Genomic DNA, 27,519 nt, shown 5'->3' on the forward strand with positions numbered 1-27,519 from the left:
GTATAAGTAACATAATTAAAAGTATTAAATGTGTGCTCGAAAAGATGGCAAGATTGATGGAACATAATAGAAAGTCTAAATGCAGACCCAAGTCTAATATAATTTGTGTTGGTATATAATAGACTGTATTTCTAAGATGTTATTGGTTGAAAGACACCATTTTATGTACCTCAAAGAAAGAAAGACATGATTTCTGTTACACCATTACAAGCAGTTGATGAGAATGCAAATTGATTTCATAAAGTTTAAATGTGAAAAAAGCATACTGTTGAAATAATATGAATTTATTTTTTGAGGTGACAATTTAAATTATTAAAGTATGAATAAGTTTCATAAGAATCCAGTAGCAATTTCGCGGGGGATTAAGTACAATTAAAAGATTAAATGTGATAGAATGAATCTGTAAAAGTGCTAGAGGAAAATATTGGTTTATATGTAGTTTTAAAACAGGGAGCTTCTTTTAAAATCAAGACACTATAGTTGAAAACTTAAAAGATGACTTACTTGAGAAATTAAATCTTTTCTGCAGCGAAAAACTTCCTAAATTAAGATAATTGGCAAATAACAAGTGAAAAAAGATTTTTTTTGCAAGGTTGGTCATAAGGGTATAAAAGGGCAGGTCTTGTGTGTATATGTGTTAGTCACTCAGTCGTGTCTGACTCTGTGTGACCCCATGGACTGTAACCCGCCAGGCTCCTCTGTCCATGGGATTCTCTAGGCAAGAATACTGGAGTGGATAACCATTCCCTTCTCCAAGGGATTTTCCTGACCAAGGATCCAACGCAGGTCTCCCGCATCGCAGGCCAATTCTTTACTGTCTGAGCCATGAGAGACCACAAGCAGAATGTAAGAGTTGACGCCCTGCTCTGCCACAAAGCCAGAAGGAAAACTGTGGTTGCTAAGAACATCTGACCTCTGGAATTATAGAAAAGGAAACCTCAGTGGATGATTTGAGAAACTACCCAGTTCCCTTCGGCATAATTTCCAGAGGCCTTCAGTGCCCACTAGCTCTCAGAGCTGCTGTTGTAAGCATGTGAAATAATGTCTGTACAAGTACTTTGTGAACTAATAATATTACGTAGCACTGATATTTTATTATCCAGCTCTGCTACTTCTTGGTTTTCACCTAATATGTTTTTGAATATTTTATTTTATGGTTATACATAGTGATTGGTTTTGGCTGGTGATTTTATTTTATTTTTGGTTCTGCAATAACTACTTTGTTTTTATATATAAGTGCTTCTGATTTTATATCACTTGCTAGTAGATGTGGCATTTCAGATGACCAGCTTTAAATTTCATTACTATGCTCTTCATCCACTCTTCCACATCTTTAAGAAATACATTGTGCAAACTATCTGTAAATGGGTCCAAGCTTTACATTTTCTCAAAGAACCCTGTTTGTTATAAACCTTTTTCTTCTTCATAGATTTTTTTCCAACTTAGGTATTTCTGTTTAATAGAGTTAAATTTTATGAAGGGTATAAAGAGATTAATGAGATTATCATGAATGCTCTATAAATGTGACTGCTTTCAGAGAAAAATCAAAGTATATTCCTAAAGGGATCACTTGTCCTCTCGCCTTTTCTTACCCTGAGCGTTACTCTGTGTCTGCCTGTCTGTCGAGGCGGGTCATGACACAGACACATGCTCGGTGTTCTGCCCTGAGCTGTGGTCGGTACAGCCAGCTCTCACTGTGTGTATGCTGAATTTGCCGTTGTAGTACCTTTCGATTCCTGAGGTATTAATTAATACCACTTACTGGGCTTCCTCGGCGGATCAACAGTAAAGAATCTGCCTGCAATGCAGGAGCCACAGGAGAAGACACGGGTTCCATCCCTGGGTCGGGAAGATCCCTTGGAGTAGGAAATGGCAACCTACTCCAGTATTCTTGCCAGGAGAATCCCATGAACAGAGGAGCCTGGCAAGCCTGACTGAGCCTTAAGATTCATGCAGTTGCAAAGATTCGGACACGACTGAGCGACTGAACTGAACGGAGCGATTAAACAACAATGTATTCATTCAAGGACTGGACTGAGGCTTATGATTTGAACTGTTGTCTGGGAAAGAGTTCCTTTACCTCGGTCCCAAGCCTAGCAGACTGCCTGATGACCACATCTCAGCCTCACCGGCTTGTCTTTTCCTTTCCATACATGCAGTCAATCTTATGAAGTGACAAAAAGAAAAATCCTGTTTATGAAAAGTGGCCATCAAGCAGGAGAAAACTTAGTAAAAATTGAAAAGCAGTTACATTGTGATATGAAGATAAGGAATGCATGACTCTCAAGAACATGTGATGTGGGAGATAGCCAGATGCCTTCATAAACAGTTCCATGTTTATAATTTGGGGATTCACAAAGGTTGGAGGACATAACCCTTTTGTTTGCACTATACATGGTATGTGGTCTTAAAATGACGAATGCTGATTTATTTGAGTAAATGCAGTAATGCCATTTACTCAAGGTTTTTACTTGCAGTGTCCAAATTTTAAATTTTTCTTGATAATGGAATCAGTGTTAGAGAAGTAACCTCTGCAGTGGTAATACTGATAAATAAGGATGGCTTTACTGTCTAAAATAGAAAAACTCTCACAAACAAAGAGCAAAAGGAGGATACAGATAATTAGTAGTGTTAAAAACAAAGTGCACATCAAAACTACACGTGCAACTATGCATCATTTCAGACTCTCTGAGATCCTTTTGTGCTCCAGGAAGAAATAAGAGATAGCAAACCACAGTCTTCATGGGCAAGACTGGGTCAGAACTGCAGTCTCGCATCCTTTCATTAACTTGGTTAACATTTTTTGAGTCCTGCTGTGTGCCAGGCCTGGCTAGCTGAGGAAGTGTAACTGACAAATAAAATCTCTTAAGCCCGAGATATGTACAGTCTAGAAAGAGAGACAGAAATAAAGCTCCCCATGATCCTCCAGGTGATAAAGTTAAGGAGCTAGGAGAGGTGTCTGCCTCCCCTGGGGAAGTGGGAGGCCTCTGGGCGCTCCCTGTGAAGGGCACGTAGGGATCTCCTGGGTAACAGGAAAGAGACTGGGACCAGCAGAAAACTATAGGCAGAGGTGTGGGTGAGCAAGAATAAGGTGTGGGTCAAGAAACTGCCAACAGTCATCAGACGGGTAAAAGGCACAGGGCAGCTGCATGGTAATAATCTGGTCTTTGAGGCTAAGCTGAGCTGGGGTTTCAGTTTTAAACGTAAGCACCCTGGAGCACATGACTTAACCTTCCTGAGATTCTGTCTTCATCTGTAAAGTGGATGTGAGCACCTTTCTCAGTGTAAGTCATGCAGACCAGAGTCCATGTGTGTCCTGAAGCACGGAGCACCGCACCTACTCTGCAGTGGGCACGCGATGGGGGTCTGGGTTACGTACGTAGAGGCAGAAGAGACAGGACGTTAGAAACACTGTTCCCCAGAGGTACAAGGTCATCAGACTCCTCGCAGAGACCCCTTGGGATCAGAGCCCCGTAGAATGAGTTCAGTTAAGATTTGACATCGTCTTCCATTTATATATACCATGTGTTTGACTTTCTAAGAAAGGCCAGGACTTGGGAGGTTAGGTTATGATTTTCTTCAAAGATTAATTCTGCTCTTAGACCTAAGTAAATAGTCATCTCTACGTGCATGTATTTGCAGTATCAAAAATGATTGGAAATACTCTCCTGGATGCAGAGGTACATATTTGAAATTTGAGACTGTCTCTGTGAACTGTTTCCTACATTCTATTTTGTGGATAATTGTGTTTTTTAGCTTCTGATTTCTCAGTAAGGAAAGGCAGCCTGGGTGACCCAAAATTCTGATGTGCATCAAAATTGTTCTCTTGGCAAGAGTACAAAAATCCAATTAGTCTCCAAAGGACAAATTGTCTTTGGGGATTCAACTGATATAAAATTCGTGACAGTATCTGGAAGAAAATAGTACTCTAGGATGTTTTTGAACATAGACAACATACATTTAGGACTGTGTGAAATGAGTTTGCATGTAAATTAACTCAGTTCATTGTTCTAGCTTATATTTGTGAGGATCCGTTTGCGTATTTGGAGATGGCAAGCATTCCTAAGAGAAAAGCCCTAGACCTCTGGGGGTCTGTGTTAAAGTCAGTGCATGTTGTAATTATGAATAGTAACATTTGTTCAATTTCTTGGATTATTATAGGGGTTTGCCAACTTGTTAATAAGATGGAGGAAACCACTGGCAAAGTTAAGGCTTTCAACCGCAACGATGAACAGTTTCTGGAAGCTTTCGTCATCTTTTGTGGCTTGGGGATCCAGAACACACAGATGTACGAAGCAGTGGAAAGAGCCATGGCCAAGCAAATGGTCACGTTAGAGGTGGGCTGCCCCTGCAGGACGCCTCAGGCTCCCTGCGAGCACTCTCGGCCGACCCCTCCCTGCGGCAGCGCTCGGTGTCTGTGACGTCACTGCGACCATACGAGAACCACGTGCTTCCTCTCTCCTCACTTAAACAACCGAGGAAACTGAGGCCCAGCATACTTTAGAAACTTGTCGAAGGTCATACGACCACATCAAAGCTCAGGCCCCGGGTCCCTTCTGTCCTCTGCTTTCTCGGCCGAAAGCGGTCCTTAGACCTTAGTGAGGAGCCGCTCACACTGATGATAGTCCTCCGTGCCCTGTCCTTTCTCCATTGCCTGAGCCTCCCTATCTCTCCTCGTGAGCAGCTGTATTCACACAGCAAAAAAACAAAACCAGATATCACAAGCACTTAGAATCAGAAATGAGGAAAAGGGAAAACTTCCAAATTACAGATTTGTGGATCTTGAGAAAATTCTGATTCAGTAAGTCCTGGGTGGAGGCTGGGAATCTGTGTTACTACCAGCACAGCCCCGCTTTACCCCCACCAGGTGATTCTGAGTGTGAACTACTGGCCTGGGGACTGGCCTCAAACCTGACTCTCTCCCAAGCAGATTGCACCTACCCACCTGGGCCAGCCTTCTCCAGATGTGTCTCACTGACTCCCTGAAAACACTTTGTGTAAGATGGAAATTTCTTACATCATAAACCAGTCTAGGGAATTAGACTTCAGAAAGGGCATTCCTTAGTCATTCATACACTGGTGTGAAATATATTTTAGTGTTTGCCTACTTTTAGCCAGTAGAGATCAGTAGGAATCAATGTTTGAGTTATGGATTGTAACTTTTCCTCCACCCCTTAATAAATAAGAGCTAGAAAGATATGTAAGTCAAGATTTACCAGTAACCAAGATGGTATACTTTCTAATGTGAATATAAAACTCTAAATAGTTTTAGTAAAGTACTAATATAAGAGACTTTGGATTAGAAATCAGTAGAAATCTGTTTCAAATACACACACAAGTATACATATATTTTAAATTAAATGTATGCATACATATACATATATACAATTTTTAATACAATTTTTTACTGTTTCCATGACTACTGAAGAATTGACTCTAAGCCAGCTATCAATTAGAAATTAATCTCTTTTTAAACATACTTCCTATTTGGAAAATTTCAAACATAATGCTGAAGTAGAGAGGATAGCTAAGGAGCCCCCGTGTCTTCATTAGCTGTCCTCAGTTGACCTGTGGCTACTATCATTCCATCCATACTCTAGCCCACTTCTCTGCACTCTTCTTCCTTATTAATCCACTGATTACTTTGAGACAAATCCCAGGTATAATTTTGTTCAAACTTTCTGAATATTTTCCCCGTTGAGATTTGCTTCTATTTTTACACTATAGTTTTATTTTAGTTAAAAATGAGTACTTCTACTTTCACTTAGTATACCCATTTTCCAATTTCAATTCATTATAGGAAATCGTATCTGTGATCACCAAGTTAACCTTGAAAAAATTTTCTCCCAAGGCATTGGATAAAACCCAGGGACATAAATGCCTTATGTTTTCTTATGACAGGGAATTATTTTCACCTAGAAGACATCAGTATAATGACAGTAAAACAACAGTAAATAGCTAACCTTTATCAAAGGCTTACTCTGTGTTCTAACATGCATTAACAAAAGTTAATCCTTACAACACGATGAGTGTGGTGCTATTTTTATCTTCAGTGTGTGGCAAAATTAATTTTTTAAACTTAGCATGTCATATTATTCCTTTATTCATTTGTCCGTGTTGCATTGCATTGGTTTATATTAGACTAGTTCAGGGTCGCCGTCTTAGCCTTCCTCAACAAACCACCTCCCTGGTGTCAACGGCAGGTTAGCTGTGACCCGTCAACTTCACGGCAGCGGGAAACAGCAGCTCTGCGGTTCCTTAGGTTTCCTAGTGATTAATGCTTCAAACAGTAAGACAAGTCACATGTATTACCATAGTGTAATATTCTGAATCACAGTACATAGACATATTTACCATTTGGCTTTAGATTTGTAATTGCTTACAATTTTAAAAACTAGTTAAGGAAAGCTGGTTTGGGCCACTGAATTACTTGACTTGCCATTTAAAGTCTGAAAATGAGGTACCTTTTTATCACTGACCCTAAAACTTTAAGAGATTTTAGTAAATCTGTGTTAACTCTGTCAAAAAGTAACTTTTAAAAATATTTAATATGATAAACAATTTAACATATAATCACTACCATGGTTTAGAAGAACATCTAAAATATTATCCCATCATTTGGAGTTATTGGTTTTGAAAATGGGAATTAATGATTCACATGTTAAGTTATAGGAAGATAGTAAATCTGCCTTACTATCTTCTTGTAACTCCACTAGGATGGTGAAAAGTGTACGAGACTAGGAGATGAAAGCTGGGTCCCAGGCCCTCTTCTCACTGGGTGTGAGCTCACAGCCAGATGATGAGAATCCCTGAGCCTAGGTGTCCTGTGCTGTTAACAGATGAATTTATAGGCCACTTCTGCTCTTCTCAGTTCTTGAATTCTACGAGTGGAAAAGTATCCTTAAATCTGTCTGACATTTATCTCTCTGCTATGCAGTTTTTCCTTACGAATTCTGCAGTGGTTACAGGCCTCATCCAAGAGCCACTTCCAGACTGCTTTCTTCCTAAATATCGACATTAAAATGTCAGCTTATGCAGAAGTCTTTTATCTTGATTCAGTACACCAGTAAAATAACTAAAGTCAGTATTTTTGTTTAAGAAAAGCAACACAGAATTTTCTGCCAAGTTTGAGCTGATAGTGTGACTTATAAATAACGTGTTTGTTGTATCAACGTTGTCAGAGGAAAAGTGACAGTTTTCTTTGAACACAGGGAGTATAACTTTCTGTTTCCATAAGAAGCATTTGAATAAAAACCTGAGATTTTCTCTCTGTTGAAGAAAGCAGAAAAGAAAATACAATGTTCTGAGGAGTCTAGATACCTCTGCGGGAAGGCTTAGGAGAATCCCAGGCTTGAAGTTGTGGTCTGTGTTGGGTGTTCCTCTCTTGTCTAACATGCATTCCTTCTGTTCTCACCCCATAGGTTCTGTCTTATCATGCTTCAGCTGCAGAGGAAGAAACCAGAGAGCTGCAGTCCTTAGCGGTAATCCTCCTCCTCCTCCTCCTCTTTTGTAGAAATGACTAACCAGAGGCACCTAATTAAGACGTAGATATGCTTCTCTCAGGGCAGCTGCTGCTGCGGGTAGTGGTCCCCAGACCTTTAATTAAATGTGGTAAATATTTATATGGACATTTATAAAAAAATCTAATCCTATTTTCTTGCAAGGCTAGAAATTCACTGATAACACAGAGCAGATGATAACATTGTATTGATTTTGTAACACATTAAATGATTCTGATATTTTCCCAATAATTGTTATAATCTTTACATCTTTCTTAAGTCAAAATTAAATTTAGTTTTTGGTTCCTGGGGAAGTGTGGACAGGGGATTGCAAGGTGGTGGTGTGGTTCGAGTACTAACAACAAAGATTTTATAGCTTGTTACTGATAACGTACTCTGCGTTATTAGAAATGGAGAATGGTTTTAATTTCAAACCATATGGCTTGCAGAATGTTATTTGAAATTGGGTTCAAATAAGGTCAATTCCTGAATTTTTGCAAAGTTTTTTTAATTTATTTATTATGGATGCTTTTATATAATAAGCATCTATCTTATTTAGGATGCTAGGAGAGAAAAGCACATTGATGTGTGTCTTGATGTGTGCCCCAACTTGATTGAGATTGCCTTGGTTGAGGTTAATGGAAATTCAAAGCACTTAGGCACTGATAACCAAGCCTGCCTTGTGAGTTTACATTCATGTGAGACAATGTAAAGTGTATGTGAGATGTCGTGGGAGTGAGGGACCAATGAGAGGGTCGCTGAGGTTACTGAGATTCCTTCTCTTTGTCATCATCATTATGGCTTGCCAGATGGTCATGCTCCATGCCCTTATATATGTTTTCTCATGTAAACTGCACAAGCTGTGCTATGGATGCCACACTGAAGCCCACGGACTTGCTCTGGGTCTCACCAGCAGGAAGTGAAGAGTCAGGATAGACATTTGCACTGTCTGTCTCCAGAGTGCTGCACGTTAGCGCTGTCCTGTCTGTGATGAGCTTTAGGGAGGGAGGAGGTTAAAGATGATTCAGACGTCCTGGCCTTGGTAGTTCAAAGAATGATCATCCCCTTCATTAACCAAAGTGGAAATATTAAGAAGGAAAAGATGGATTTGATGCAGAACACGGTAAGTTTGAGATGCAGGTGGAACAACCAGATAGACATCTTGCACACTGGGAAGGGCAGGAAACTAGAGGTGGCAATTTGGAGGTTAAACAATAGGGTTTCGGGGTGGAATCCCTTGATAGTGAGATGATAGGAATGGAGCAAGTGTGGGAGAATGCGGGAAGAATGCAAGGCTGAGGGCAGAACTGTTGTAGGTATACGCTTAGATGGAAGCTGTAGGAAAAGAAGCCAGCTAAGGCAGAGACATGGTAGTAAGACAGGGAGGCAGACTTAGGCGAGGGCAGGCAAGCAGAACAGCTTTTATAAGGAAGGAGATCCCATCAGTTGTTGCAGGAAGGTTGAGAAATAGGACTGAGAAAAGGCTGCTGGATTCAGGGATTAGGTGATGGTGGAGAAGGCAGCTTCAGGAGTGAAAATGCAAAAGGTCAGACTAGATGGTGAGAAAGTGGGGGAAATGAGTAGTAGTTTAAAAAGTATGTTTTGTATGAAAGAATGAAATGGCTAAGAAGGGTGCTGGCTGCATCATGTGAAGTTTTTTATTGTTTTGTTTTGTGCTTGTGAGCAGTTTGCTTACAAGCAGGAGAGGCAACATGTTTGTGGACAAAGGGGCAAGGTCCAGGGTGAGTGTGAGCCTAAGAATGTAGGACAGTGACAGAGGTCTGGACCTTGAAGTGGTCTAAGCATTACAGACATTTCTTTGGCCAAGACCAGAGAAAAGGGGTGATAATAACAGCTACACTTACTCTGTTAGTCATTCAGTCGTGTCTGACTCTTTGTTACCCCATGGACTGTAGCCCACCAGGCTCCTCTGTCCATAGAATTCTCCGGGCAAGAATACTGGATTGGGTTACCACTCTCTTCTCCAGGGAATCCTTCCAACCCAGGGATCAAACCTGGGTCTCCTGCCTTGCAGGAAGGTTCTTTACCATCTGAGCCACCAGGGAAGCCCTACACTTACCGAGCACTTACCATATACCTGGTGTGTTTGAATTTCTTTGTGTATGTTAAGTGTATTAAGTCTGCAGCTACCCTGTAAGGTCAGTATTAGCATTTTGAAAATGGAATCTGAGGTTGAGTTTAGATTGCCCTGCTCAGAATCTCCCAGGTTGTGAGTAGGTACCAGGACAGACAGTCCAGACCCAGAGCACACACATCATTGCACAGCCCTGGAGAAAGTGACTAGGAAAGGAAGGAGGGTCCAGACTTGTAGATTCTTGATTAAATCACTGAGTATGAAGCTGAGTCATCTGCCAAGAACAGTCGAAGGAACTCAAGATGATTTCATCTGAAAGGTTAAGCTCTCTGGGGGTTAGCCTCATTCGAATTGGCTATATTTCTTTTGCTCATGATGATGTTTGAAGGAATGAGCTGTTTTTCAATTATTTACAAAGGTTTAAAAGTTGAAAGTATCTCTCACATCAGGCTTAATTGCCCATTTGTCTAATCCTCCTAGAGTGCTAGAGTTTTGCACTAACTGCATGCTGTGAGCAGGAAATGATCACGTGGAGAGAAGCATTTTGAAGCGCTTGCAAGCTCTGTGGGATTAATATTACTGCAAAACGAGGCTAGGTTACACTCTTCCATGTGTTGTTTCAGATAAATAAAAACTAGCAAAGATAATGCTAAAAAAATTCATTAGGATATTAAATTTTGCTTTTTACTCTGAAAATAGCATAGTCTTTCAGAAAAATCTGAAAATTATTTTCTCAATCATGTTTATAATTTTGGCAAGAGTAAAACACTTTGGAAAAACTGAACATTGCTGTCTTGCAGTATTGTTCAAAACCATCTGTTGTTCCATTTGGAAAAGAGATTTCTGGCAGCTGCATTGAGAAATTTAGGATAACGTAGGTCAGATAATTCATTTAAATTGGTTGAAATTCAGAAAATGATTTCAACTGTTTTCTGTCAACCTAATAAAAATTCCTTTGCAGCCCCAGCTACACAGGTGCCTGCATCATCCAGCAATTACCAGAATTGCTATCTTAGTCACGTGTCTGATGGTTCATCTCAATTTAAAACCTAAAATAATTGAAAAGCTGTCAAAGGCTTAATTTTTATTTTTAGAAATGCGTTCTTGAAATACTATGCTTAAGTACACTAAATATTTCTGTGCTCAGAAAAGTTCTCGTTACAGCAGAAAGTATAACAAAGTTGATAGGAAATTCAGAATCCCTTTTTTCCCCTTGCTTTACTTGACATTTTTGTCCTATTTTTAATCTTATTTTTTGTTGGCTTGAAATTGGGTGTAGCAGAAATAGGGCCTTAAACAAGCATTTTGTCACATGCCCTTTAATGATCTCTCGTCACAAGTTTTGAGATAAAAATGAAAGGACCCCAGTTGACCTGGCTCTGATCATTAGAAAGTCATAGTTAAGATATCAGAATGAATAGTGTTTCTTACAAGTAGCTGCATATCTGGTTGATCGGTTGCCTCTTCTGCCTTCTCTTGCTAGAATCACAGTGAATAAATATCTATTGGAGCTTCGTTGTTTAGATGAGCTTCCCAGTTTTGTCATGGAGTCGGTGCTGATTCAGTTCCAGTCCCTATAGCTTGCTCTATGTTATAGCAATTTCTTTAATCACAGACGTTGTATCTAAAAGCACGCAGACCCTGTTGTGATCCTGTATCAAAATAGTGAGAGAGGAAGAAACTACCCACTCAGGCAGGATTTCCTAGGATAGAATTTATACCTCATCCTGACCTTACCCTTTCAGTAACTTCACACGAACCCTCTTGATCAGGCACGTCTGTGAACGCTGCAGGTAGCAGCAGTGAGGGCCAAACCCAGATGCCCGACTCAAATCTCTTAATGCCGAAGGCAGTGGTAGAGGACAGAGCCAGTTCCTTATGTCAGGGTGCTCATCACATTCCTTCTTTGGGATTTCTTTGGGAGAAGTCTCTATGGATAATCACATTTTGCAAATGGAAAATTTTGAGCAGATAATAATGAAGAAGAGTTGACCTATGAGCTTGATAACCAGTGTCACTGAACCGTAGTGTAGTAACAAGGCATCCAGTAAGGCGCCTACTTCCTCACGAAGAGCTACAAGTATTTTTGAACAGTTTGGGTCCTTTCGCTTCCTCTACACGGTCAGCTGATGCATGCATTTTTATAGATGTCTCTAACATGAATTGGGCTGTATGTCTTCCACATTGCCAGATTTAATAGATTCTGTTTGATTCTTCCTACTTTCATTTGATAAGTGTATTAATTCCAGTGGCAGTCTTAGCTCCAAAGTATGGGGGCACTGTTCTTGAGTTCTTATGTACTAACTGGATGTTAGCCAGATCTGTGTATTAGTCCCAGTTGCAGTCATACATTTTCTCTGAAGTTTTACTTATAAGCAGGTATGGACTTTACTGGAATCTTGACACAGTCATGTGCCTTCTTTACATGGTTTTGAAAAACTTTATGCTAATCTTTCAGGGTTTTTTACAGTCTGTGCCTCTTCCATATTGCAATGTAAAGGAATCCATTTATATAATGTTAAAAGGAAGGAAAAATCATATAAATACATTGATATAGTTATTGAAGAAAATACTAATCTGGTCCTGCTGTGCCTTACTCCCTTCTTCATTCTCTTTAAGATTTGATTCCACGTGCTGAGTTGGAATATTCACCTCTTTTTGTATTAATAATGTTTCTTTCTCATTTGTATTTGAATCTTCTTAGGAGAGATGTAGTCTAACAGCCTTATACATTAATCGTGTGGGGCTTTTTCTTTAAGAATACATTTTCTGTGCACATTAGACATGAGGAAGACATTAAGCATCTGTAAGGTGTAGTGTGATGGCTATTATGTGACTTTGTTCAAAGACCTGAACCCAAACTGCTGTGTACAGAAGAATGCCCCAAGGCGTGAGATAGTGACTGGAGGAGAACTTCAAATACCCGACTGGGCGTCTCTCTTTGTAGCTACTGATAAACATGTCAGATATCTGAATTTCATTCCTGTAAATAACTTCCTTAAATCATGTATCATTGAGGAAAATCTCTTTTCCTCTTTACATTTATATTGAATAAACATCAAGGAGGAATGTAACAAAATGCCTTCATAAAACACTGAAGCTAATTGGAAGAATTTGACATTTTATGGAAGATCAAGTTCAGTAGCTGCCCTTCTTTTCAGAGTTATTATGATAAATAACTTTCTGAATAAGGAGCCTGTTCTTAACAGTTGGCTGTTAGGAGTTGTTTCTCTGATTTTTGTTTTACGTCCTGATATTTGATACGTCAGACCTAAGGCAGGCCGAGTGCCTGACTACAGTGTGACCTTTTTTGTCTGAAGCTCGTACAGTTGAGCTCATTGTGTAGCCACATGTCTGTATTTTCTTCTGAGGTTACCACAGACTTTGCCACAGGCTAAATATAAACCTTTTTGCATGAGCATCCACCAAAAATATGAAACTCAATAATTTTTAAATGACCCTTATATTTACCTTACCCAAGTGTATTCTTATTTTCCTTGAGCATGTGCTTTATGGACTTCAAGGAGACTATGCATTTTTAAACTGTATTCTTTCCTATAAAGTTTCTTTTCCATGGTTGTGTAAAAGGGACTCCAGGGTGTCTCCTTCTGTTGTGTAAATACTTATTTCATGATAAGCGGTAGTTGAATAAGAGAAGGGCTGTCTTAAGTAAGGTACTGATAAAGCTCAGGAATGATTGTCCCTGACTTTATAAAGATAGGTGACTTTATTAGTCAGGGTTCTCCAGAGACACAGAACCAGTAGATTTTGTATGTACACCAGAGACATTCTTAGGAATTGACTCTCGTGATTACGGGAGCATGGAAGTCTGGCAGTCTGCTGTCTCCAGGCTGGAGACCCAGGACACCCGTGGTGTCATCTGGCGTGGTCTCAGGGTGCGAGAACAGGGCAGGCTGATGGCAGAAATCCCGGTCCAAAAACCGGAGAAGGTATGGGATGGCCCCACTCCAGCAGGGTGGGAGGCAGCAAAAAGGGGCGAATTCCTTCTTTTCCCACCTTAGGTTCTGTGCAGGCCCTCCGTGGCCTGGGTGGTACCCACCCACCCTGGAGAGTAGTCTGCCCTGCTGAGTCCACTGATTCAAATGCTTGTCTCCTCCAGGAACACCGTCACAGACACACCCAGAAGTGTTTAATTTGGGCACCCTGTGGCCAGTCAGAATTAACTATTCGAAATGACTTTAAAACAGTAAATGTGTACCTAAGTTCCCCATCACTGTGTTGTTAGCGATCACTCATGCAAACTATCAGCATATTTGTGTTGTCGTTACTTAAAAATCTGTGTATTTCCATTATTTATGTATCTGTCTTCTCCATCAGACTGTTAGTCCTTGAGTCCTATTTTAATAATAATAATAATAGAAATAGCTATTATTTAGTGATTGCTTAACAGGAACCTGGTTTACACGCTTTGTTGAATGACTGATTCTGGAAAATTCAGACTTTTAGAAAGTCTGTAATCTAGCATGAAATAACACAGTTCATAATCCGTCAAAGCATTCAACAAGATTATACTTTCTTTTTTCTTAAAATGATTATGAAGCTAGAAATAATTTAATGGTTGAATAAAACCGCCTGCTGACTGATCACAGAGCTGGTCCTGTTGAGGGGTGCCGAGATACATTTTCATTGCCGGCTTTCAGTTTCATGAATATAGCATGATGATTAAGAATGGGAGTCTAGAGAGAGGTGTCTGGGTTCAGATTCCACCTCTGTGATACTGGGCAAATCTGTGCCTCTGTTTCTTTATGCCTCAGTTTCTTCCTCTGTAAAAAGAGGATAATAAAGGAACTTCCTTCAGAGAGTTGGAGTGCCCAGAGTTCCTGGTACCTATGCCCCCTCCACATGCACATTATGTACCAGTTACTGTTAGTAGTGGTGATCCTGGGAGGAAAATCAGTTCTAATACTGGAGAAGCAACATTGAGGCCTTCATCTTCCCTGTCACGTTCCAAGTCTTTCTGCCTAAGGTGTTGGAAGATGGCGGGAAGTAAAAGTGCCCACTGAACTGAGAAGGTGTCTTTAAATGAGGCAGGCAGCTCCATGTGAGCGGCGGATCATGTCACTGTAGGGCACCTCACGGGTGGGGTCAGAGGACCGACAATGTGGAAGCATCCAGCGCTGCCCTCCACACCACGGGGCCCACCGGGACGGTTTTGTCGCTTCCCTGGGGTGTGCGGAGGTGCTTGGAAGCAGGGCGTGCACTCCTAAGTCAAGATTTACGCGTGGGTAACTAGTCTCTCAGGTACTGGGAGTATGGTAAGCACGGTCTTCACCACTGTTTGGAGCCAGCAGGGCAGAGAGGTCACCTGGACCTAAATGACATCTATGCACTACAAAGCCCTTGATGACAGAAGAATTATTTACTACAGAGTACAGTCCTGGGGACTGGGGAGGGTCAGTGGAAGGTCAGCATGGCCCACGATGGCGTCAGTTGTGCTAACAGGTACATAAAAGTATACACTCATTTTCTAGCCAAAGAACAACAACAGGTAGGTGGAAAACTTACTGGAAGAAAGCACCATATGTTCTAAGAGAAGTGTAAACCTTTTGTTTATGAATTATATGTAACCAGTTCTCTACTTGAGGGAAGTCACCTTGAGTTGACCATTTTAAGTAACTTCCTACGAGAGCTGCTAAAAAGCAGAAAACTTTTGGTAATTGTTTTCCCATTCTGAGTTTCCAGTGTTCTTGCAAGTGAATGAATCAAACTTTATTGCCACTTACACTGAGTTTTTAAAATGATAATGTGAAGTATTCATTGTGCAAATGAAAGGAAGTCAGCTATAAATAAAAATTTTCAAAAGTAAATAAAGTGAATACTTGAACTGTAAGAGAAGGCACAGTCTACAGTTCATCTGTTGTGTCTGACATAGCATAGTTCATTACAAATTTTAATGTTTGTATTATAGCTCTTTACCAAATTACATTATTGTTAAATATTATTATATATTATTAAATATTATGTTTAAATATTATTAAATATTGATGAATTGATTAGGTGCTTGATCACAAATTTTTTATTTATACATTCATATTTAGCTCTTGTTTTATGTGAGTATTATGTTAGGTGTTCCAGATATAACAGTGAATAATCAATGTCTTGCCCTCTTGGGATTTAAAGAATAGTGAGGGACGAAATGTATAACATAATTGTATAATACTATATAATTATAATCAGGAAAAAAGGTTCTATGACTGTAAAATATAGGCATGCAAAATTATACTGTAGAGACGTTTCCAGCATGAGCGGCCACACCTTCTCAGCATCTCAGTTTCATTCCTGGAGCCTCTGCCGCTCCTCATCAGTGCTCTAATGTTCATCTGTGAGGTGTGGCAAGTCTGATTTCATCCTATACCACAATTCAGCAACCTGCAAGATAAGACAGAGTGTGGGTTTCGGCTCTATTAGTGCTTCAACGGACAGAATGTTTTAGGAAGACCATAAAACTCTTTACTTTTCTCACAATTTATAGCCCAGAGCTTCTCCTTCCTTCCTGTAATACTGGCACAGCAGCTGGAAGCAGCGTTCCAGCACCATGTGACACGGCAGCCGTCACGGGTCCTCAAGGATTTCCTTCTTTATAACTGCACGTGATGACCTCAGTGACTGTTACATGCTATTGATTATTAATAACCACTCTCTAATGCAGCGGTTCTCCAGCACTCACCAGAATCATCTGGAAGTTTCATTATAATACAGATGGCTGAGCTCCACTCCCAGAGTTTCCGATTGAGTAGTTCTGTGTGGTTGGTGGCTGTTCAGTCACTAAGTCGGGTCCGACTCTTTGCAACCCTGTGGACTGTCGCCTGCCAGGCTTCCCTGTCCTTCATTGTCTGTGTTCTGTGGTACAATCCAGGAATTTGCATTTTCAGCAGGTTCTCAGAGGCCACTGCAGCCGCTGGAACCAAACTGTGAGAGGCGCTGCTCTAACAGAAACTTGATTCCTTCTACCTTGTCCAAGAGAGCTCTCTGACCCAGAGGGCTCACCCTGAGAACCTGTTGCCCACCGACACTTTGCCCAAAGAGCACCATCAGGACTCAGTTGCAGATAACAGAAGCTCCTTTTGCTGTTTAAAGCAGAAAATAATTAAGTGCTTTCACATAATTGGAGAGGGTGGCTGGATGACCTTAGGAATTAGTCCTACAACAGAATTGTAGTTTGGTTCAGTGTGGGAACTCCCATGGAAGACAGAATCAGAAACCCATTATAGAACCTCCTTCCAGAATCAGCCAGGGCGGTTTGGTTTGGTAGTCAGAAAGCGTCTGCTGGAACTGCAGCCTCCACAGCTTTTGACACCCTCTGGAACCACATTTCAGGAACATGGGTTCCTCATGTGTTAGTTTGAAATCCAGGTCTCCCTCAAGTATACCTCACGGGAGAGACCAAATTCCATCTGGAACCCTAGATGAGAGGGAGTCTGGGAAATAAATTTTTGAGCTTTCTTGACTCTTATGAAAACGAAGGCTCGCTCAGATAAGGTGGATGTAGATACTGTGTTAATAGAGTCTTGCTACAGGGTCTACCACAGAATGTTTCTTGGGTGCAGCTGAGACATACAAAAACGGGAAAGAACTAGCTATATGATGACGTGAGGGCTATATTCCAGGCAGCGGAGGAGGAACAAGGAGACCCAGAAGTGAGCGAGTATTAATTAACCTTGAAAACAAATGGCCATGATACAGACACCTCCCCTATCCGTACATTAAAAAAAAAAACACACACATAGATGGCAATTTCTGAAAACTCAATTTTTCATTTAGGGTGTTACTGCAGTAAGTATAGAGGCCGCCATGTAACCAGTCTCACCCTCCTCTGCTCTCATGGTAGAAGCTAGGATCCTGTATTTAAGCCTTCTTGGAGGAGGAATGTCTCTTCTCTCATGTGTGAGGAATCAAGCATGAAAGGCATAGTATAACCATAACAGCTAAGGTGCACCATCTATCTAAATGGTTAGAGAACTGGAGACAGAGCCTGGACCTATACAGGAATGTCACTGGCAAGATTTAGATGCCACTCACAGGGTGGCCTTGGGTTCCAAAGTGAAAAGGCAGTACGAAATCCTAGATGTGTGGTCGCAGGGATAACTTAAACCTTAGCGATGATCTGATCCAATCCCCTCATTTTACAGGTGAGAAAATAGGCAAAGGTTGAATGTCTTGTTCAGGGTGACAAAGTCAGTGGGACATCGGGACCAGAGCCCCTAACAGCAAACATGGCTTCACCATGTGCTTCACCTTGCTTTTAGATTTCTCTTTTTATGATCATTACCAGTTCAGTCGCTCAGCCGTGTCCGACTCTTTGCAGCCCCATGGACTGCAGCACGCCAGGCCTCCCTGTCCACCACCGGCTCCTGGAGTTCACCCAAACTCATGTCCATTGAGTCAGTGATGCCATCCAGCCATCTCATCCTTCGTTGTCCCCTTCTCCTCTTGCCTTCAATATTCCCCAGCATCAAGGTCTTTTCACATGAGTCAGCTCTTCACATCATTATGCCAAAATGCAAATGTGGTGGCTGATCTGGGATGTTGCTGGGTCACGATCAGTTTATTATGTAGTTCCTTATCAGTCAGATGGTGTTCACAACAACTGTTTTGTTTTGTTTTTTTAATATTTGTTTTATTTTTGGCTGCACTGGGTCTTGGTCATGGCATGTGAACCTTTCGTATCCAGGCTCCGTAGTCATGGTGCACAGGCTCTAGCTGCATGTGAGAGCTTAGTTTCCTGAACAGGGATCGAACCTGAGTTCCCTTCATTGGAAGGCAGATTTTTGGCCACTGGACCACCAGGGAAGTCCCATTAAATAAAGTGTGTTTATTTATGGCTGGGCTGGGCCTTCATTGCCATGTGCCGGCTCTCTCCATTGCAGTGCACTGGGCTGCTCCCTGCAGTGGTTCTCTTGTGGAATGCTGGCTGGGGCGTGCAGGGCTCAGTGGCTGTGGCATGTGGAATCCTCTCGGATCAGGACCAAACCTGTGTCTTCTGCGCTGGCAGACAATTCCTAAGTGCTGGACCACCAGGGTCGTCCAGAACAACTGGTTCTGATTAAAGACCGCTGAGCAATGTGTCCAGTTTCACCCTTAGTGAATTTCACTTCCAGAGCTGTTTGTTTTTAATTTTTGCAAGAATGGTGAAAAGGGATCAAGGCCTTAGGAAAAGGAGTCATAATAAAAAAGGGACTTAAATGAATTTCCTCTAAAGAGTCATACAAGGAATAGTTTATTTATTAATAGTTTATTACTAGTTTATTAGTTTGAGTGGCAGATGTAATTAAAGGACTCAGAAGAAAAGTGACATTATATTAGCAAAGTGCCAGGTTAAATATTTAATCCAAGGAGCTTTGTATATGTTTTTTTACATTCAGTATTTGGTTAATTTGACATGGATTGGAACACCCAACTCTAGAAAGGCTTAACTCTATTCAAATTAAGCAGGCAAATATCTAATTGTTTTTCCCTAAGAATTCACAAGCATTGTGCACTCACGTGGGAGAATAGCAATGTGGAAGAGTGTTGTGTTGTTCAGTCTTGTCCTACTCTTTTGCAATCCCGTGGACTGTAGCCCACCAGGCTCCTCTTGTCCATGGGGTTTTCCAGACAAGAATACTTGAGTGGGTTGCCATTTCCTTCTCCAGGGGACTTTCCCAATCCAGGGATCAAACACGTATCTTCTGCACTGCAGGCAGATTCTTTATCACTGAGTTACCAGGGAAGACCTTTGAACAGTGTTAGGTGGTATCATAGTTCCAGAAGTTTTGAACTGGGTTATTCGGTCATAATACATACATATATTTATAGCACTGTATTGCTTTACAGAGTCTATAAAATGTTATGTCTGTTAAGTATTCAATATCATAAGTTATATTACCCCCCAAAGATTTCACTTTGCAAATTCTGACAAACCATCCCTGAAAGGAAGAAGCTATGAAAACCCAGAATTGTATATACATAACCTCTCCCAGACACACCACATCTTTTTTGCCTGCTTATTAGTAAGATGTAGAATATTTTATTTTATAAATGGTAAGTTAGAATGACAGGCAATATGTGTTCTTTCAAATCCCCTGTATCCCAAGCCCTTTCAAGGCAAACAAAGTTGAATTCTCTTGTGATGGTCAGAGAAGCAGTTTATGAGAGCTTTAATGATGTATGACTTTCTCATGACTTATTAGCAATCAATCCCAAGAATCCGGAACCTCTGTATCACTGACCACAAGGTTCTGAAGGAAAATGTCTGCACACCCCCATTAGATTAGCTCAAAAGTCTGAGTCATGGTGTGACGAGGCTGATCAAGCAGAAGAAAAGCGTCTCTTGTCTCGGAAGAGAGTGCTCAGGAGTTAGAGTGTGTAATGGAGCAAGGCACCAGGCATGTTGGCTGTCTGTGTCCCGTGCGTAGTGTTTAGAATGTCCTTTGTGGAAGGAGCGAAAGCCAACTTCCTGTGCTAAGAATAATGATGTCCTAAGGCATGAACATCTGTTCTCTTGTGCAGTGTCTAAGAGAAGCAGCTGTTAGCTGCTTTGAGTTAAAAAGTAGGTTTGCTCCCACCTCCACACTTCCGAGCTCTACCCCAGTGCCTGCCCGGTCCCTGATGCTGGAGGCTGCTGTAAACAACACAGCCATTTACCCAAACATTTCAGTCCCCCTGCCTTCTCCTCCTCGAGCCCATGCCTAAGCCCGTGGAGCTGGCTGGACAGAAGGCATATTTTCTTGTGAAATTTGGGCTCAGGGAAAGAGACTTAGTTTGGAGTATGAAGAGGGTGACATTCTTTTAAAGTTGAAACACGTCTGGTATGCCTAAGTAAAAGGTGCCAGTCAAGATGCACGGAGAGTGTGCACGTGCCCGCAGCTTGGCAGGGGAAAGCTCTAGGTTGCTCCATACGGTTTTATAATTCTGTGTTTGACCTTTTCACTTCACAAAAAGATGGATTGAGAGCAAGGAAGTGATATGGCAGATACTCAGAGGAAACTTGAGGGGTTTAGAGAAAATCAAGGAAAAAACATTAGAAGGAACCTGGTTGAGATTTCTATATTTTCTTCCCTCTGCCCCCCAACCAAGTTAAAGCCTCTTAGATAAATTTCAGCCAGATGTGGCTAAGGCCGCTAAAGTGCTGGCAGAATAAATAGTCAAGAGGGTTGAGGAGTGAGGTTCTTGTAAGTTTTCATGCTGGTGGGGGGCCTGGCAGAGAATCTGGGTGTGAAACCTGCTCAGTCTGAGGGGCCCGGGGGTATGGGGTGGAGGTTTTGGGGAGGAGAGCTGGCTGTGGCTAGTCGCTTTATGGGAATTGAAGCTCAATGTGGCCTGATTTTTCGGGAAAGATCAGAAATACGGCTTTATTGTTAAAATCTCCCAATTTTAAAATAGTGTAACAAATAATGGTGATTTTTAAAAATATTCAGTGCCAAACAAAACAGATTGGAATGAATGCATCTGCTAGTTTTCCAACTCAAAATTAATGGACCTCACCTTTCTAGGAGGATTTGGGACCTTAAAACCAGACCTTATAACTTGTAACTCAAATTAAGTGAAGAGAATGCCATTTTTCCCCCTCCCATTCATTTAATAGGTATTCATATTAAAAAATATCAGAACTCTATCCATCAGTAGACACAATGGATGCAAAGATGTGTGAGATTCAGCCCGACCTGTCAGTCCAGTGTGGTTAGGAGCAGATAAACAGGAAAGTAGACTGTAGTGACTTGTGTGATTAAACAGGTATTCCCACAGTGGGCTTGGCTCTGAAGGGCATGGATGGGAACTGTGTCTTAAAGAAGTCCTTTAGTTAAAGAAAGTAGGAGAAGCAGGAGGTAAAAGGAATATTGATTTTTTAAAAAGAGCAAGGTGTATCTGAAGAAATTGCAAGTGTTTACTACCATAAGATGATTAAAAATCAAACCAAGGGTGGAGCTAGAGTATCCATTTCAAAAGGTTGTCTTGAGAATTAAACATAAAATGCTTAGAACATTATCTTTATCCTGCTCACTACTTATTCTCAGTCCATAGTACTGGGACAGGTCCTGAATAACTACTCAGTAAATATCTGTTGAGTGAATTGACGCTGAGGAAATATAAAGCGGTTGGATCACTGGACTCCTTAGATCTGCCTAGTGGTCCAGGTACAGTTACCCTCTCTCCACCTGGCCTTACTTAGAAGCATAGCAGTTACCCACAAGGGGCTCAGTTAAAAAAAAAAAAAAAAAAAAAAAAGGAATAACTTCTGTAGTAAAATATTTCTAGTGTATGACATTAAAAATAAAAAATTAAGTCCAACGTGCCATTTCTGAAAGCAAAGCAAGGAAACTGCGTTTGTGTTGCATTTGTGAAACAGCTTCACTTAGTTTCCTCTTCTCCCTTTACCCAAGGCTGCTGTGGTACCATCTGCCCAGACCCTTAAAATCACTGACTTCAGCTTCAGCGACTTTGAGCTGTCTGACCTGGAAACAGCACTGTGCACAATCCGGATGTTCACTGACCTCAACCTTGTGCAGAACTTCCAGATGAAACATGAGGTAGCAATGTAGTGATGTGCTCTGGAAATTGTGTGTGTGTGTGTGAGAGAGAGAGAATTAGTTTCGGATGCTAGTATGGAATGAAGTTTCAGTATGAAATGAAGATGAACGAAGTGTGAATGAAGATTCATATACTGTCACCTAATACAGACCCAGAATGTTTGAAGAGAACTTATCAGCCACTGAGAAGACATGTACTGGGTTCCCACACGTATCAAGCAGCAGGCTGCAGAACAGGGCAGGGTGTTCCCGACAGAGAGCAAGGGGAGGGTCGAGGTGGGGCGTGGAGCGCTGGTCGGGGTGACGGTGGCAGAGCTGCTGGAGGACGGTGAGAAGCAGGCCGCGTGGGTCCTCGTAACGCTACTTAGAGGAATTTGGATTTTATGCTGAGAACAATGGTGAGTCACTGAGGAATCTTAAGCAGGGAAGGAATAAGATCTGGTTACAGAGGTTATGATAACACAGTAGAAAGAAGGACCCAAACAGAGTGAACGCCTTTGGAAATGAGGGAGCAGAGGGGCTGATGTGCAGCCAAGCTCTTGGTTCAGACAGGGTCACACATACGGAGTGAAGATGAAGACGGACTTTAACCCCAGCCAGTTACCTTACTTGCCTCTCAAAAATAGCAAGACTGAGCTCAGTCCCTTCTCATACCAGTTGGGGAGATTTCAGGGAATTCTAGTTTGTTTCATAATGCCTGTGTTATTGCATCAAAGAATAAGGGAGAATAGAAGGGCCTATATGAAAAAGAAATTGAGTAATTTGCCTTTAAAGCTGTCTTTTTTTTTTTTTCCAGTCAGTTGCATGTCTAGTCTCCTCGTATGGATTTCCTATATGGATATGTAAATACCTTGAAGGCCTCCGCTATCCAGCACTCCATTAATTCATAAAATAAAAATTTATTAACAATAAACAGTGTACCTAGCACTGTGCTAGGGACGCACTTTAGTGATGAGTTGTCCCTGATCTCAGAGCCTTACTGAGATCTGAGAGCTGAGGTCTGAGAGCTGAGCTCTAATACAGTTAAGGTTAATACAGTGTCATTTCTGGTATTACTGGGGGCCCAAATCTGGTTCTTCCTTCAATTTAACCAAACTTTATATTATTCTTGGGTGAAAATACAATCTGTAGACTCTAGTAATAGTTCACTCCTATTAGAGTGTGTTGATTAAGGGATATCATATCATTTAATTATTTCAAGAAGCTCTCAAGAAACGTCCTTTGGTTATTATCGTCCCTGTGTTACAAATGAAGAAACTGACATAGCGTGAAAGTGAAGTAGCTCAGTCATGTCCCGACTCTTTGCAACCCCATGGACTGTACAGCCTACGAGGCTCCTCCGTCCATGGCATTTTCCACGCAAGAGTATTGGAGTCGGTTGCCATCTCCTTCTCCAAGAGATCTTCCCAACCCAGGGATTGAACCTGGGTCTCCTGCCTTGCAGGCAGACAGACACTTTACCGTCTGAGCCACCAGGGAAGCTCCAGACATAGCAGGATGGAGTAGAAGGTTCTTGGATTTGAGTCATAACTCTACTGGTGATTAGCTCTCATTTCTTTGGGCAGGTAATTGCTCACATTCTCAAGTTTTGTAATCTGTTAATTAGGAATAATAGTATGACTTTCCCTGTGGGGGTCTTGTGAGAATTAAACATGCATCTGTGTGATTGTCTATTTGTATGTGTGTGTATGTGTGCACACCTGTATATTTTGCTTAATACAAAAGTATTAAGTAGAAAGTTAATCCCTTCTTTAAACCAAATTTGACCATGGTTATATTACCCCATAGGGCTCATATATTAAAGCCTTTATTAATGGAATGAAGATCTCATTTAGAGCCAGAAGATCTAAATGTGAGTCTCAGTCCTGCTGCTTGCTAGTTATAGGACTTACATAAATCTAGATAGCAACTCAGGTCGCTTTCCATTCCTGAGAGCTCCCATACTTTGCACCGGTAATAGCTCTGTTGAAAGGGCCTGGCCAGAACAGGAATATGATCCTTGTACCTATTTATGAAATTATTACATAAATTGATTTATATCTTAAAAACATAAGCTCTAAACAACAAAATTCTATATAGCAATTATCCTTCAATTAAAAGTAAATTTTAAAAAATAAGCTTTAAGGTAGCATTTGAGTGTTGGATAAGAAGATAGTCCTTTGAATTTCTCCCTCAGTCTTTTATTTTTACCTTTCCGGAATGTTTGTCCATCAGGCAGGTATTTCTCCTCGGTGTCTCGTTCATCTCCTCTGCTTTTCCATTTGAATAACTACTGTTCTGATTCTGGCCAGTGTCAGCTTGAACGTCTCTATTACTCTTGTTGGCCTTCCTGCCTTGGCGACTCATCTGTTTTATTTCAGATATTATTGTCACTATACATTTCAGATATAATTTTAGGATGATAATTAAAATGTTGCTGCTAGAAAAGATGTTAGCATCATAAAGTGCCTGACAAAGAATCCTTCCTACTGAAGATATGACAGATCTTCTTGTCCCTGTTGGCTTCCAGACCTTTTCTCTCCTGTAACGCTCATGGATCTCTGAAACAGATTCTTTTACTTTACCAATCTGCGTGTGCTACGCTTGTTTTCCTTTACCGTCTGTCTTTGACAAGTCATTCCTCCCACGAATGGACAGGATTGTCCACTTCCAAGTCCACTACACTGTGTACCACAGCATACTTTTTCCTTGAAGCATGACGCAAAAGTTTCTATTCCTGGGAAAACTCTAGGACTGACTTCAGGCCACTTGGAATCCTGTTGACAGTTTATAAATTTGTGTTCTCATTTTTACGTGAATTTATTTCCTTTATATGTGTGCTTTTGTTAGTTTTGCTACTGATTGAAACTCTTGAAGGCAGGAGCTGAGCTGTGTTTTCTTTATTTACTTCCTTGCACAGAATCTTAAGTATGTTGCTCAGGACTCAGGAAGCCTTGGTAATTGTTGGAGACCGATTCACTGTACTGAGCATGCTCCCTAGGGTCTTCCAAATTGCTCACAGCTGTTCAGGAGTCCTGTACGAAAGGCCGTATTACAAGTTTGAACATTCCAGGCATAGCCACCAAGCATTTAACAGATCTGACCATAATTTTCCTAAATGTTGTTAAGAACATTCTGATAACAGAATACAAAACTGTACTTGAATCTGGTTACTAATTAGATGCAATGGGGCAGTCGTTGGGTTACTCAGTTTAACAGGCCCATCTTAGTAGAAGCAGAATCAGGAGTTCCCTGGTGGTCCAGTGGTTAGGTCCACTTAGGATGATCAGGTTCAGTCCCTGGTCAGAAAACTAAGATCTCACAAGCTGTGCAGCATGGCCCCCCGAAAAAGAAGAGAGTAGTCCATTAGGAATTAGGTTTCATAATCATTTTGTCCATTATTTCCCATTATATGCTATACATGCCTATTTAATTATGTCTACAGATTTTATGATTAGTAGAGAGATATGCCCATAGGTTAAATATCTGGACTTTCCTGCTTATTTTCCCTGATTCTATATTTAATCACCAGAATTTTCTACAACAGGAGTTCCCAGGTGGCTCAGTGGTAAAGAATCTGCCTGCAATTTAGGAGACATGGGTTCGATCCCTGGGTTGGGAAGATCCCCTGGAGAAGGAAATAGCAACCCATTCATTCCAGTATTCCTGCCTGGGAAATCCTATGGACAGAGGAGCTTGGAGGGCTATAGTCCAGGGGTTGCAAAAGAATCAGACACAACTTAGCAACTAGACAATTTTCTATAAGACTTCACTGTATACTTTCTAAACATATCAAAAGAAAGTTAATAGTTCTTACTTAAAATTCTCCTAATAAGATGAACCTATTACCTTCAGGGTCAACTTTATTTAGAAATGGTCATGCTGTAGTGTATTTCAGGTCAGCACATGTCAGTCTTAGCCTTTGAAAATCCTCTGGGAAATATGGTTACTCAGGGGTGGGTAAAAGAGCTTGGGGACATTTGGGTTCCTTTTATCAGAATTCTCTGTGAACTGCATCATAGAACAGGAAGAAAGAGACCTGAGAAGAAAAGGGAGGATATGAAAGCATTGATTTTTCTGCCAAATCCTCTATAAGCAATTTTGTACCAACAAAGAAGAAACCTTGTTTTTTGGCCTACTTTTGCAGCCAATCAAACTGTGTTGAATATTATTAAAGCAAGATTCTTTTCCCTGGTACTTTTTCCATTCCCCAGAGCAATGGCTTTTGTGTATGAAATATCCCCATAAATATACATAGGGAGAAGCACATATTTATTTTTAGAGATCCCCCAAAGCATAGTAAATCATTCAGAATCGAAGAGAGGCAGACTCTGATGATAACACAAACACAAAATTATCATGCTTAGGGCCCATGAGTCCCCAGGGATTTTGTTAAATCCACCACTTTGGAGTTGAATTAAATAAACCTAGCTTGTGAGATTTTCTGAACAGTCTGTCCTTTTTTTCTCCATCTTTTAAAATACATAGATTAAACACACACACATATACACACACACCAGGGCTTTATGTGTGTGTGTGTGTGTGTGTGTTTAATTACTTCTTGATAACCAAGCAGTAACTCTGCCTGAATATTTAAGAATCGTTTAAAGGGACAGAGACTGTGATGTGGAGTTTTAGTTTGTCCCTGGGTGTGTGCTGTGTGCCCTGCCCCCAGTCTGTCCCCAGAAGGGCCTCATGAACACCTCTGCGGACGCACAGAAAGAGGGCGTGAGAAGTGGAGAGCAGCTGCCTGCGAGCTCCCTGCGCATGGGTTCATGCACCTGTGACTGGACTGTCCCAACTGACTACACGTGGACATAGTATCTTCTAAAAAGCTAGTCTGTGCCCTGCCTTTTACATCTAATTTAGCTGGCACCGTGCTTTGCATGGTGGACTCTGGAATCAAAACTCTCAAGATCTGAATTCTGGCCCCATCCTTCACATGCACCGTGGCCTCAGGCAAGCTTCCTCTCCGAATGCCAATCCCGTCATCTGAAGTGCGTCCCGCAGAGCCCTGGGGTCAGATGTACACGCTTCGTACAGTGCATGAAGTCAGTGTAGGGTAAGCGTTAGCAGTTATTTTGACTACTTACACCTTGTTTCCTAAAGGTCCTTTGCAAGTGGATTTTAAGTGTGAAGAAGAACTATCGGAAGAACGTCGCCTATCATAATTGGAGACATGCCTTTAATACAGCTCAGTGCATGTTTGCGGCACTAAAAGCAGGCAAAATTCAGGTACTGCTCAGAGTCGTTTATATATTTAGACGCTTTGTTGCTTTACAGCATAGTCTTCCAGTTGTTGTAATGTGCACTAGTGATGACTAAGAATAACACTTATTTCCAGTTAGAAGTAAACTGCCTTGTGTGTGCTTGTGCTCAGTCGTGTCCGACCCTTTTCAGCCCCGTGTGTGACCCACCA

The 27,519-nt window shown here is 41.2% G+C and overlaps 1 protein-coding gene across 3 annotated transcripts in view; it reads left to right on the forward strand.

Moving 5' to 3' along the window:
* PDE5A (phosphodiesterase 5A) overlaps window positions 1-27,519 on the forward strand; it is a 151,686-nt gene that overhangs the window by 90,467 nt on the left and 33,700 nt on the right. For all 3 annotated transcript variants that reach the window (XM_070371936.1, XM_070371938.1, XM_070371937.1), the window contains exons 10-13: window positions 4,162-4,337; window positions 7,422-7,481; window positions 21,975-22,121; window positions 27,210-27,335. In XM_070371936.1, coding sequence (XP_070228037.1) covers window positions 4,162-4,337; window positions 7,422-7,481; window positions 21,975-22,121; window positions 27,210-27,335 — 509 coding nt within the window. The remainder of the gene's footprint in view (window positions 1-4,161; window positions 4,338-7,421; window positions 7,482-21,974; window positions 22,122-27,209; window positions 27,336-27,519) is intronic.

This window comes from Bos mutus, chromosome 6 (genome assembly GCF_027580195.1).
Source record: "Bos mutus isolate GX-2022 chromosome 6, NWIPB_WYAK_1.1, whole genome shotgun sequence".
Lineage (NCBI taxonomy): Eukaryota > Metazoa > Chordata > Mammalia > Artiodactyla > Bovidae > Bos > Bos mutus.